This window comes from Diaporthe batatas (genome assembly GCF_019321695.1).
Source record: "Diaporthe batatas strain CRI 302-4 chromosome Unknown Contig00011, whole genome shotgun sequence".
Taxonomy (NCBI): Eukaryota; Fungi; Ascomycota; class Sordariomycetes; order Diaporthales; family Diaporthaceae; genus Diaporthe; species Diaporthe batatas.
In genome coordinates, this window is record NW_025408558.1 from 1,297,544 (window position 1) to 1,308,454 (window position 10,911).

General features: G+C 51.8%; 5 protein-coding genes across 5 annotated transcripts; 2 read left to right on the forward strand and 3 right to left on the reverse strand.

The window, feature by feature from the left end:
* Window positions 1-834: 834 nt before the first annotated feature.
* Window positions 835-1,530, forward strand: KVR01_009360 (uncharacterized protein; the record flags this gene model as incomplete). Its single annotated transcript, XM_044785980.1, has 2 exons — window positions 835-1,023; window positions 1,096-1,530. The coding sequence occupies 2 exons, from the start codon at window positions 835-837 to the stop codon at window positions 1,528-1,530; spliced, it is 624 nt and encodes a 207-aa protein (XP_044641862.1).
* Window positions 1,531-2,146: 616 nt separating this feature from the next.
* KVR01_009576 (uncharacterized protein) lies at window positions 2,147-3,050 on the forward strand. The gene is made up of 2 exons (XM_044787218.1): window positions 2,147-2,449; window positions 2,579-3,050. Exons 1-2 carry the CDS (start codon window positions 2,362-2,364, stop codon window positions 2,818-2,820), a joined length of 330 nt encoding a protein of 109 aa, XP_044642078.1. The 5' UTR covers window positions 2,147-2,361; the 3' UTR covers window positions 2,821-3,050.
* Window positions 3,051-3,659: 609 nt separating this feature from the next.
* KVR01_009592 (uncharacterized protein) lies at window positions 3,660-5,956 on the reverse strand (the record flags this gene model as incomplete). Its single annotated transcript, XM_044784374.1, has 2 exons — window positions 3,660-4,688; window positions 5,873-5,956. 2 exons carry the CDS (start codon window positions 5,954-5,956, stop codon window positions 3,660-3,662), a joined length of 1,113 nt encoding a protein of 370 aa, XP_044642094.1.
* Window positions 5,957-5,969: 13 nt separating this feature from the next.
* KVR01_009571 (uncharacterized protein) lies at window positions 5,970-8,303 on the reverse strand. The gene has a single exon (XM_044790266.1). The coding sequence runs from the start codon at window positions 8,271-8,273 to the stop codon at window positions 5,985-5,987; it is 2,289 nt and encodes a 762-aa protein (XP_044642073.1). The 5' UTR covers window positions 8,274-8,303; the 3' UTR covers window positions 5,970-5,984.
* Window positions 8,304-9,703: 1,400 nt separating this feature from the next.
* On the reverse strand, window positions 9,704-10,726 carry KVR01_009461 (uncharacterized protein; the record flags this gene model as incomplete). The annotated part of the gene is made up of 2 exons (XM_044792490.1): window positions 9,704-10,108; window positions 10,163-10,726. The coding sequence occupies 2 exons, from the start codon at window positions 10,724-10,726 to the stop codon at window positions 9,704-9,706; spliced, it is 969 nt and encodes a 322-aa protein (XP_044641963.1).
* Window positions 10,727-10,911: the final 185 nt, after the last annotated feature.

Genomic DNA, 10,911 nt, shown 5'->3' on the forward strand with positions numbered 1-10,911 from the left:
AGACAGTACGCCTCATTCAGGCAGGATCTAATCATGAACTTCTTGCATCTAGTCTGGACGAGGGAGGAGGTCAATCTCACCAGTGTGTTCGCAGCTGAAATAATGCTGGACATCTGTCAACTTACTGAAGTGTTCCCCAAGACCAGGCCAAGCTATGAGGCAACCCACGACAAGTATGTGAAATTGCTGCATCTCACACCGGACACAGACTCGGCAGGCCAACCAATCATGAAGCAAGCACCGGAACCCCCAGTAGTCCTGGGATTGAAGGCACCTGGATGGGACAACAAGGTCGAGGAGGCCACATTCAAGGCTGTTTCAATGTTGGAAAATCCCAACATCCAGGGGAATGAGCTGTCACCAGAGGACCCACTGGTGAGAGCACCCCAATACAACAAAGACGCCTGGAAAATCTACCAAGATCTCACCAAACCACGGGTTCCCATCAAATACCACACATTGGAATACCAGCACGGCGGTCTGTTTAACATGATCTGGCTTACAAAGGACGTTCATTACTTCTTTAATCACTACACAATGTTCTGTACACACCGAGAGGCTTTCATGCAGACTCTGATCGAGTCAATTGGCATCGATGCACTTAACCATTTCGACCGATGCGGCCTGGGTGCTATGGTTCACATCTACAACGCATCTCGCCAGATGGGGCTTGGAAATCTCCAGTGGCCAGCTATGGATCGCCTCATCGAGATACACAAGGTTGCCTTGTTCGCCGGCGACCCCCCCACCACAGCAACGGATATGCTCAAGCGTTTCTCTCATCGTTACTGGGCTCCAAAACGCGAGATGTCACACAAGGCGAAGATGAAGCTGATGAATAGGCCTGTAACTCAGATGAAGATGTCGGCCTTGACCCAGGCTTTCAATGTGCACTGGGAGACTTGTGGACGCACTCCGTTCTGGCACACCCTGAAGGAGAACATCCTCGCTGCGGCGTCAGAAACGAAAGCCGCAAGGAAGAGGGCCACAAGGAAGGATACTCCAGTCACAAAGCAGCGCTTCGTCGAGGACATGCCATCGATGGAGGAATATCTGACAGAGCAGCTCCGGGAGGTGCGCGTCGATTACCTTGAGCTCAATCAAATCAACGCGGCCTTCCACGAGAAGCTGCACTATCACGCCAGGGAAGTCTTTGGGAAACTATCCAACAGAATTCTACCCAAGAAGGAAGTGGATAAATGGAGTGGCATCGAGTTTGCTTCGGAGGCTCTCGTGCAGGAGGCAGAGTTCCACGATCTTAGGATCAAGGCTGGAGATGATATCTCTAAACTGCCCATCCAGGACTGCGACTATCTTCTGGACAGCATCAACTGCCTCGCAGATACCCTCAGGGCCAAGGGCATTGGTCCGGGACAGAATGCGACAGCGGGTGGGGAGAGTGTCAATATGCCTGTGTCTGCTACACGGTTCAGAATACGGAGCTCGGATGATTTGCCGGACATGAAGCATTTGGTCCTCACGCATGATTGCCCAGGGTGCAGTTGCTGTAATCGAAAGCACCGTGCCTGAGCCTTTCTCATATGCCAGTGGGGCTATGAAAATTCGAGTGGGAGCATCGACTTCTTTGCGATGACTGAGGAGGGGGCCAACGTTGTTCGCGCGGAAAGACTACCAGGTACCGCTATTTGCTGCCATTCGAACTGTTGCGTTTGTTTAGCCGCTGCTTGGGATCTGAGAGGTAAATAGAGACCTGATGAACATGGGGCAGAGGAGGGGAGTTTCCCGACGACCGCTACCAGGAATGGTGTCATCATGTATGTATGTGACTAAACCGTTAGTTAGGAAGGTGTAAATGCTTCTCTTTGCAAATTCAGCCTTGTGCTTCCCAAAGACATGTCTGTAACCTTTTTTTGGAATTGACTTCCTGCCTTAGGTACGTCGTAAACCTCGGGACTCTCTAGCCCTGTTTGGTGAGGGTCAACGACCACAACCACAACCACAACCAGCGCTTTGCCCGACGTAACTGTCTGTTATACCCCGGCCTTCCCCCTGCCTCACTCGAAAGCCGCCTAGCGGCTCATCCAAAGACGGGATGAAGATCGACTTTGTGGCCGCTAGCTGGCCTAGACCTCTCCCTAGCGGGTTACACTGCAGGAGCTGTCTCAGCCGGTGCCTCTCAATGAGGGCCGAATGGCACTGTCGTCAGGGTATGACATCATGAAGCAAATAGCTCTCGTGCTCTGGTGAGAGCAAACAACCTCGCTCTTGACCGCGCCCGTACAAAACCACCCCAGGTCCCTCCTACCCAGCTTCCATTGACAAACCCACACTCTTGACCCAATCTCCAGAAACACCAAGAAGCCCAGAACGCACATCAAAAAGAACCTTAGAAACGTCAAAATGTCTGGAAACGCCGACCAGCAGCACAATGACAAGCCCGTGCCCTACGAGGAGGGGAAGGAGAACTCCCACTTGGACAACGACTCCAGTGAGTACCAGACCGCCCCTCCCCCAAATCACGTCACTTCACACCACGTACTGGAGGAATCAATGATTCGATCAACCGCATCGAATGAAAGCACGAGTCAAGCTGACCACATTCTGCACCCACACACAGAGGACGAGCGCAGCATAGCCAACCGTCTCGCGGCGGCCAAGGACCAGAACGACCCAGAGGACGGCAGCGGCAAGAAGAAGACCGCTGAGCAGATCGCCGGCGAGCAGGACCCGACCCTGCCCGCCAAGATGCACGGCAACGAGCCCTCGCGCGGCGCCAAGATCGACAAGGCCATCGAGGACGAGGAGGCCGAGATCCTGCGGCGCATGGACGAGAGCAAGGAGGCCAAGAAGAAGAACTGAGTGGGCGGTCTTGCGGGATGGCAGCAGCTCCGAAGTCAGGGTCACGCAAAGTGGTGGTTGAAGAAAATCCGTATGGTTCATCATGACGTGGAGGCCTCCAGCTTGGTGGCCTTCCTCCTAAGGTCTTAGACAAGCATTGCCGGATACACATGAAGGCTACCATGACACAAGGCTTGCCGAATGGCAGCATTAATTATGCAGTGAATACACCACACTCTTGCCCATTCCAATATGCGTTTGTCGATGGTTCACTGGAGGAACAGAGATCAGCCTACAGTAAAACATCACTAGAAACATTCCTACCTAAGGTAAGCAGGTATGTTGGAGAGACCGGTCCAGAGGTCCATTACCACTAGCAGAAGCCATCAAGTACATCTCTGGGTCAAGCAACATCTAGAGACGACAGCTTTCGCATTTGGAAGCTGATTTCTTGTTGCTCCTTTGCAGACCCAGTCGAGTGACGTGCCTCTCTGTGTGTAAACGTCACGGTACGTTATCAGAGAGCACTGATTCATTCGCAGGAAACAAAAGGGTGCCAAAATGAACTTGAACCAGTTGACTGTCATGCTCTTTGACTCGAAAATTCACCGGACGTTTGGAAGACGCTACATCGCAACTTGCCCCTCGGAAGGACCTGCACTCACAGAGGAATCACGCCATTTATCAGTTGTCACTGCATTTTCATATATGATTAGCTCTACCTGGTTGGCTTTTCAAACCACAACTTGAACTAGTGAAGTGTTGCTTTCAATGCTCAAACCTTCAGGTCTCCAGCCTGTCCCGTCACTCTACAAGATATGTAGCTAGGCAACCAAAACCAGGGCAGGGGCAAGAACATGCTAAAAGCCCAATCCTCTCGCAAACGTCTCCGCGCCCTTCCCGATCGGCTGGATCAGCGTGTAGCTAGCCGAGCTATTGAACTGCTGCACGCCGTTGACGAGGTAAAGCGGTGTAAGCTGCCCATCATCACTGAAGAACAGCTTGGGCCGTTCTCTGCGGTAGTAGTCCGTCCTCCCTCCGTCAGTGAACTCAACAGTCGTGTTGTACGCCGCCTGCAGCTTGAACGTCCAGTCCCCTGTCAGGCTGCGGGAGAACAAGTGGCCCCCAACCCGTGGGTACTTCTCGCCTCTCTCGGCAATGTCGATCATCCAGTGGCACAGGATATGCCAGTTCCCTCGCTTATCACGCCACAGGAAGGGGTCTTCGGTCCAATGGTCGCTGTAGTCGGACGTGTTCCAGGGCATCGTCTTGATGAGGCTATACGGGTCGGAGAAGGTATCGGCCGCGAAGATCTTGTTGTCCTCGGCGCCGAGTATCATTTCTGATGTGGGATCTTCTGCGGTCCACAGCGGCCAGGGTGTCGGGTTGGTGCCGTTGATCAGCACCTGCGGAGCAGACCAGGGCCCACGGATATCCGGGGCACTCGAGACTGATATGTTGTTGGCCCACTTATATGATTTACAGGTTGTCGGTGTTTCAGTCTGTATTCCGATAGTGTATAGCAGGTACTGATTGTCTGCAGGGCTCCAGATAGTCGTCGGGTTGTGGCGGAACGGGCCAAGTAGTTCCTGAGCATAGTGGTAGGGGCCAAGTGGCCCAGTCCTGGACTCTGCCCTGATCACAGTGGAAAACGGTCTCCAACCAGAGAGTCCGCAGCCGCGTGCGAACTGTGAGATAACCACGTGGAAAAGCTGCTTTTCCTGCCTGTCCTGGATTATTTGGCCACCCCATGAAGAGTTCCCTCCTTTGGTGCTGTAGTAATCGGGAAGTGTGACGTTGGTGTAATTATAGCCTGTCCATCTGGTCGCCGGCATCAGATCAAGTTGCCCGCAGTCATCAGATTTCCATCCTGGATCGCATATGCACGACTGGGTCGCAACTGCGCAAACACCGTTAAGGCTGCAGTCGTCGTCACTAGTACAAGACGCATCGGAACTTGGAACAAGAAATAGACAGGCGGCCCCAAGCGCTGCGAATATTTTGGAGTACATTGCAGCGGGTAACTAGCCTACATTAGAAGTAGGCAGACACGTCTTTGATTCTCCGGTTCCTCAAGTGTTCGAAGAAGTGCAAGTTGATGGGGAGGCCTTGCGAAAATCTTCCTCATTCGGTATCCGGAACAAAGATCCCTAAGAGCTTTTTAGGTCGGGGCACCCCCGCTCCGTCTCCAGGAACGCATGCCGAGCAGCATCTTGGCTTGCCTGTCACTACTCCCTGCATCCATTGCAATAGGACGGAAGAATTATCGAACGTGTTGACTGACATTGTGAGCACTGCGTAAGACATGCATGTCTTTCAGCATCAATCGATGACCATCCAATTTTCCGCGTTGTATTTGTACTAGTACCGGACTGTAGGTGACGTCGCTGAGCTTTGGGAATAGCCTCGTATGAGACATTGGCCGATAGAGTCGCCACACTGTCAGTCACCAACAGCTTGCTGAAAATGCTGATATTCAGGATTTCATACATGCCGGGGGTCAAAATGATCAGCAAGTAGGTGTTCCAAAAGCAAGGTTGTCGTTTACTAATATCAGATCACGTACCCCGGGCGTTCTGTGGTGATAGAACACCAAGTGGGTTAGTCGGCTGAGGATGATGCAGCTCCGCCATGATCTTGTTACCCTTAGTAGACAAGTCTCCTGCAGGCCCTGCCAGAATCCACGGCCCAACCTTGGAATGGGTAACATCTTAGGGGTAGAAATTGAAGTAAGCCTCCAAGGTTAAACAGTCCAGATTTTACTCATTCATCTCTATCGAACTCTTTATACAAGACTTCACATACATGGTTTTGCCCGAAAATAATAAAAGTTTCACATATCCGATATCAAACGCCATCGCGATGGCTTGCACGATCCCGTCAGAAGGGACACAAAGCTCTAGGCGCTTGCCTTCCGAGGACTTTTGGGGGTGTGCTATTTCCGAAGGGGATTACGCCCATATGTTGGGCGGACCAACCGTCCCAGGCAGTTGTTAAGATGTTACCCCCCCCCCCCCGGAATTATCAACCAATCACCCTAGGCATTGTATGCTCCACCCATTCATGGGCTCACCCGAGCCTGTTCGAGTTGCATGAGCGACAGTTCTTTCACCATCTGCTGTCCAACGAGAGTACCGGCCGTGGACGTGTTTGACATGAGCCGAGCCGTGGGCGATTGGCAGTATCTAGCGAATCTTGATGTCCTTGCACTCTTCTTCTACAAAGGCCTCCCCGTCCATGATACCGTGGATGTAAGCTTCTCCAACGAACGAGAAACAATCCTGATCATCGGCCAGTGGTCGTATCACCAAAAGAACACGGCCTCCCCGAGCCAAGATGATCCTGTCTCCCACCTCGCAATTCCCCGGGAGAAGACACAGCCACCCATTACCGGCCCGGCCAAGACGTCGTCCGTTGGCGCCGGTAATATACGGCCAGAAAGGACTATATCCTCTCCAAAATGTCTTCGTGTACGGGAACAGCACTAGTGAGGGCATCTTCGCAAGTGCTTCTGGATGCTTTGCGAAAAGTGAACGAATGGGCTGTAGCTTCCCCGACCATTCCTGAAATAGTGCTCCAGTCTTCTCTACATTTCGATCCTGATACGTCCCTGCGCAGAGAGTCTGCCAATACAAGTCTGACAGGTTGTCGGACTGCTTCTTCGGTCCGGTTTCCGTGATTGGCGCAAGCTTTCGCGCGTGCGAAAACACTTCCCAAGCAAACAAGGTTCGGAAGATGTTTGCGAATTGCGTAAAGGTACGGTCCTCTCCATTGGCAATTTCCTCAGCCTGAGAGTTGAATCGATCTGCGAAGCCTTGGAAATTCCCCTGCAATCGTTTCCATACCTGCCGCGCTCCCTCGGAATAAGTTTCCGGACTCTTGTACATCCTTTTGGCGGTTGCTAGTAGCTGTTCAAGTGTCAATTCGTCGCTGTCGGCATCTTTGTGTCCCTGATTCATGGATTGATCCTGCTGTTCTCCCTGCGAGTCTTGCTGCATGGTTCCTTGCTTGGAAGGCGACGGGTCCGCGGGTGCTTCTAATGATGTGATTTTTTCGTATAGAAGTAAGTCTGCAAGCTGCTCGACTGAGGTCAGCTCGCAGCCGTTGAGGACGAGAGTGTTGCCATCTTCGGAAAACCGGAAGTCTCCTTTAGATCCTTTACTAGCATTTGTGAGGCGATCGCGGTCCAGGGAGTCCTTTGAAAGCAGCGAGCTGGTATAATCAGTAACACTCCAGTCGGTAACCCAGGATGGTAGTCCTGTCAGGCTAGCTTTGGGAGTTACTCCCAAGACATCCAGGTTGCCGAGCTTCTTGATGAGCTCCTGACTGACTTGGCGGTAGACTTCAATAACCGGCAACTCATAGTCCGGCTCAATACACAACTTCTGTGCATTCAATGCGCCAGATTGGACGTCGCGGAGAAGACCAAGCATGGCGTAGATCTTATCTTTGGGATCCTTCGAGTCTCTGTGTCTGCAATGGATCAGCAGATTGAGAAGCTCTTCTGCCGTCGAGCTTCGCTGGCCCTGTTTGTGACGTTGTCGATTCTCAAGCGCGCGCAAGGACAGATATGAGACAATTATCTCATCTCTGATAAAGCCAAAATGAAGAGGACTCCATATTTGGATGTTGAAACCGTGGTCGATTGCAGCACAAAAGTCTCTCCAGTCAATGCTTCTTCGACCCATCACCACGAGAGCATGATTCGAGAGCAAGGATTCTTGAACCGTCCAGGCCCGAAACCACCATTCGGCTGATGCTATATGCATTATGCTTCCGTCTGCGATGTACTTATCCCGTAGGCTGCTCTCGACAGGGTTGATGGGCACATGGTTGATGAAGCTCGGAATCGTCGTAGCATCGTTGGCGCTTCGCATCTTTCCCTCCTCGGCCAGCTCACGTAACATGGCATACGCTCTCCGAGTTTTCTTCATCTCTGGACCGAGGTAGCAAATAGTGCGTAATGCATTGCGATAAATTTCACACATCAGTGGCACCTGCTTGTTGCGCTCTGGTACGTCGGACTGGTTGATGCAGAGGGCGTCGACCCACAGATTGCGAGGCTTATCGCGGACTCGTAAGTCCACAAGAGCGCGGTGTAGATTCGGTTGGATTTCATGGCCGGCGTCATCGATCTGGATTCGTAAATGACCTTCTGCTGCCCCCCAAACATAGCTGAGGGCCTCATACTGGCCATCACAGGACGTCAAATCGACCAGAGTGATGTTGCACCGAATTATGTCGTGACTGTCCCCAGGCAGAAGCTTGAGAAGCCGAATGAATGTCGCGCCGGGAAGTTTTTCGTAACAATAGTTTGCCACAGGTGCCGCGGACCTGGGCGTGTATCGATCGCGATTGCTTTCGTCGTGGTCGCTCTCGTCCTCGGAGCTATGTTCATTGTGTAATTTGCCAGATATAGAACGCTTAATTATTAGTCTCATTGCCGTGAGGCCATCTCTTGGGCTTTTCACCATCGCGAAGTTAAGTTGCCAAGTCAGTTTACAGGTGATTTGTCGGCCTGCCTGATAAATCAATTCTCTCTCGGAAGCAGCCAGGCAGCTGGACGTTATATCAGCTGGGAAACTGTGCCTGTAAGCACTAACCACTAGTTCATTTCAATGTTGCATAGCATGCCAGATCTAATTAGTCCCGCCCAATAAGGCCCAGGGGTGCATACACAAGATTTCTGCAGGATCTCAGCTCTCTCATCCGAGTGTGGATGTATCTGCCAAACATGCTTTGGGGACTACCGCCTCAGAAATGTTGTATATCATGGGGCAAGCGACCGTGTCCTCACCCACTTGAAAAGGACGAGTTTTACGGAAATCGAAACTTGGCTTAGAACAGAGCATTCGCTTGTTTATACACAACTTAGAATATGGCATGGTCTCAATGCTTTCCGCAGATCAATTGCCGCGGGTGTTGCCGTCCTGGCCTAGTTGTGGCACTAGTTTGAATGGCCTTAGTTTTGATTCCTCCGGAGGGTGCGGTTTTCTCCTCCACGCCGCCAATACTGTCGCTCATCTAGTGCCAACAGATAATGACGCTGTGATTGATATCGCATCTGAATCACGTCTCTGCCAGCTAGCTAATCATGCCGGCCTGAGCCTTCCAAAGGACGGACGTGACACATCCACTCAGCCACAGCCAGACTCAACAACTCGAACAGCAGAAAAAGATGATAATTTGCGCGGCAGCTTCCTAAAAATAATGAAAATAATGGTATCCTCGTTGCTTGACAGGGACTTTATTCTATCCCTCTCCAGATCTGAACATAACTCATTTCCCCCAACTTCTTAACCTACCTTCCCAAGGTTTTCATCTAGCGTCTTACACATTAGCCTATGTGGTTTCGCTTCTATTCCGTATACGTCCGAGGACATACAGGACGCCTTCATACACTGGTAAGCACTCAAGACCCAGCGTTGTAAAAAAAATACAGTGTCGATAAAAGTGCTGAAAATACGATAGGTGCACGTGGTATAATGTACTTGTAGCGTTATATCCTTTCTTTACCTCTACTCTTAACTTTATTTTTCGCTTGACTTGCACCTTCAAGACCCGCGGAAGCTTTAGGAAGGCCGTAAATAAGTCAGGTCAAACTTGGCCCGAAGACCTGCTCGGTCTGCCATGTTCTGAGCAACCGCTTGGTCACGGTGGGAACACAGACCAGGTGCAGCTACACGAGCCAAGCCTACAGCTCTGGCGCCCTTCACCATAAGCGAGGTATGCGGCTGCTGCTTGGTCGCATACACCTTGAAAGCTTCCGTTAGCAGGGGCCTTGGCAGTCCCCTCGCTGCGTCAAAGTCAGGTATCTCTTGTGCCAGATAGTAGCAGTCCTCGCTGCTCTAGTGTCAGTGCGACTTTCTCGTCATCTTCTCCTTGGGGGAGGCGAGGGAGACACTCACCAAGCCTGGTTGGCTCCTTGGCCGAGATGAACACTCGTTGGATGGACCGCATCACCAACCATGACACAACGGCCCGAGTACCACTTCTGTGCTTCCAGTTCTGGGCGGTCGTAAATGCCATATTTGATCAGCCGTTCCGCGGAATTTACCATTTCCAACACCACCGGATCCCAGTTTTTGGACCGCAACATCTTGCTTATCTGCTCTTTCTCTACCTCCCTCTTTTCGTCACCGAACAGCCCCCACGCGGCTTCTTCCACAGGGTCACCAGGTAATGTCAAACCCCAGGAGGTCCTATCGTGAGTAATTGGGTAACAGATGATGTGGCTCAGCTCGCCATACCAATTTCTGGCACCGGGGGCTTTGTGGAAGGGCTCAGGTGTTGGTGAAATACCAGCGGTCTGTTGAAATGTTCAGCATTGGTGCTGTGGTGGGTGAAATATGGGTATTCTTACCTGGGTGAGTCCCGTAAATGTAGGCGCACCATCTTCAATGCCGCCCCGCGCCAGCAACAGCCTCCTGGTTGCCGCCTTCAGCCCATCGCACCCAACCAGAAAACATCCGGTCTCCGACTTGCCCCCTTCAAAGACCGCAGTCACAGAATTGTCTGTTTCCTGAATCTGCTCAAGCTTCCAACCCTCCCTAACCTCAATATTCTTCTCAATGGCCAACTCTCGTAGCCAGGATGTGATCAGTGTCCGCTTCACGCCGACAGCAGGCTGGCCATATCGTTCCATAAACTCGGTTGGGATGTCTGAATGGCCGAGAACCTCCCCAGAAGCCTTGTAATCGCACAACTCAAGGACGGCTGGGCCGTTCTGGAGGAGCTTATCGGGAATTGAGCCTATAGAATTGAGGACTTTCAGGCCGTTGGGGCAAATCATCAAGGATGCCCCGACATCACTTGGTGCTTCGGTTCTTTCAAATATGATGGGCTCATAGCCTTTTTGCTTGAGGAGGCAGGCCACTACGGGGCCGGCAATACCACAGCCGACAACCAAGACCTTCGGTGACGACATAACGAATGTCGTGGCTGACCAGATATAGGGAAAGGGTGTTTCTCTTAGTCCTGGCAGAAATGCGTAAATGGGGCAGACTCTTGATAGTTTGATCTTAGTGAAGCTCCGTCTGGCCACTTCTTCCGTTGGGCAATCCTGAGATTAGCGCGGTGTCGGAGGACAACGTACATCTGACTCGCAACGCC

Excerpts from the sequence above, each read along its gene's own strand:
- KVR01_009576 (XM_044787218.1), top strand. The coding sequence starts at position 2,362 with ATGTCTGGAAACGCCGACCAGCAGCACAATGACAAGCCCGTGCCCTAC. Across the intron at positions 2,450-2,578 it reads CCACTTGGACAACGACTCCA|AGGACGAGCGCAGCATAGCC; the intron begins GTGAGTACCAGA and ends ACCCACACACAG.
- KVR01_009571 (XM_044790266.1), bottom strand. The coding sequence starts at position 8,273 with ATGGTGAAAAGCCCAAGAGATGGCCTCACGGCAATGAGACTAATAATT.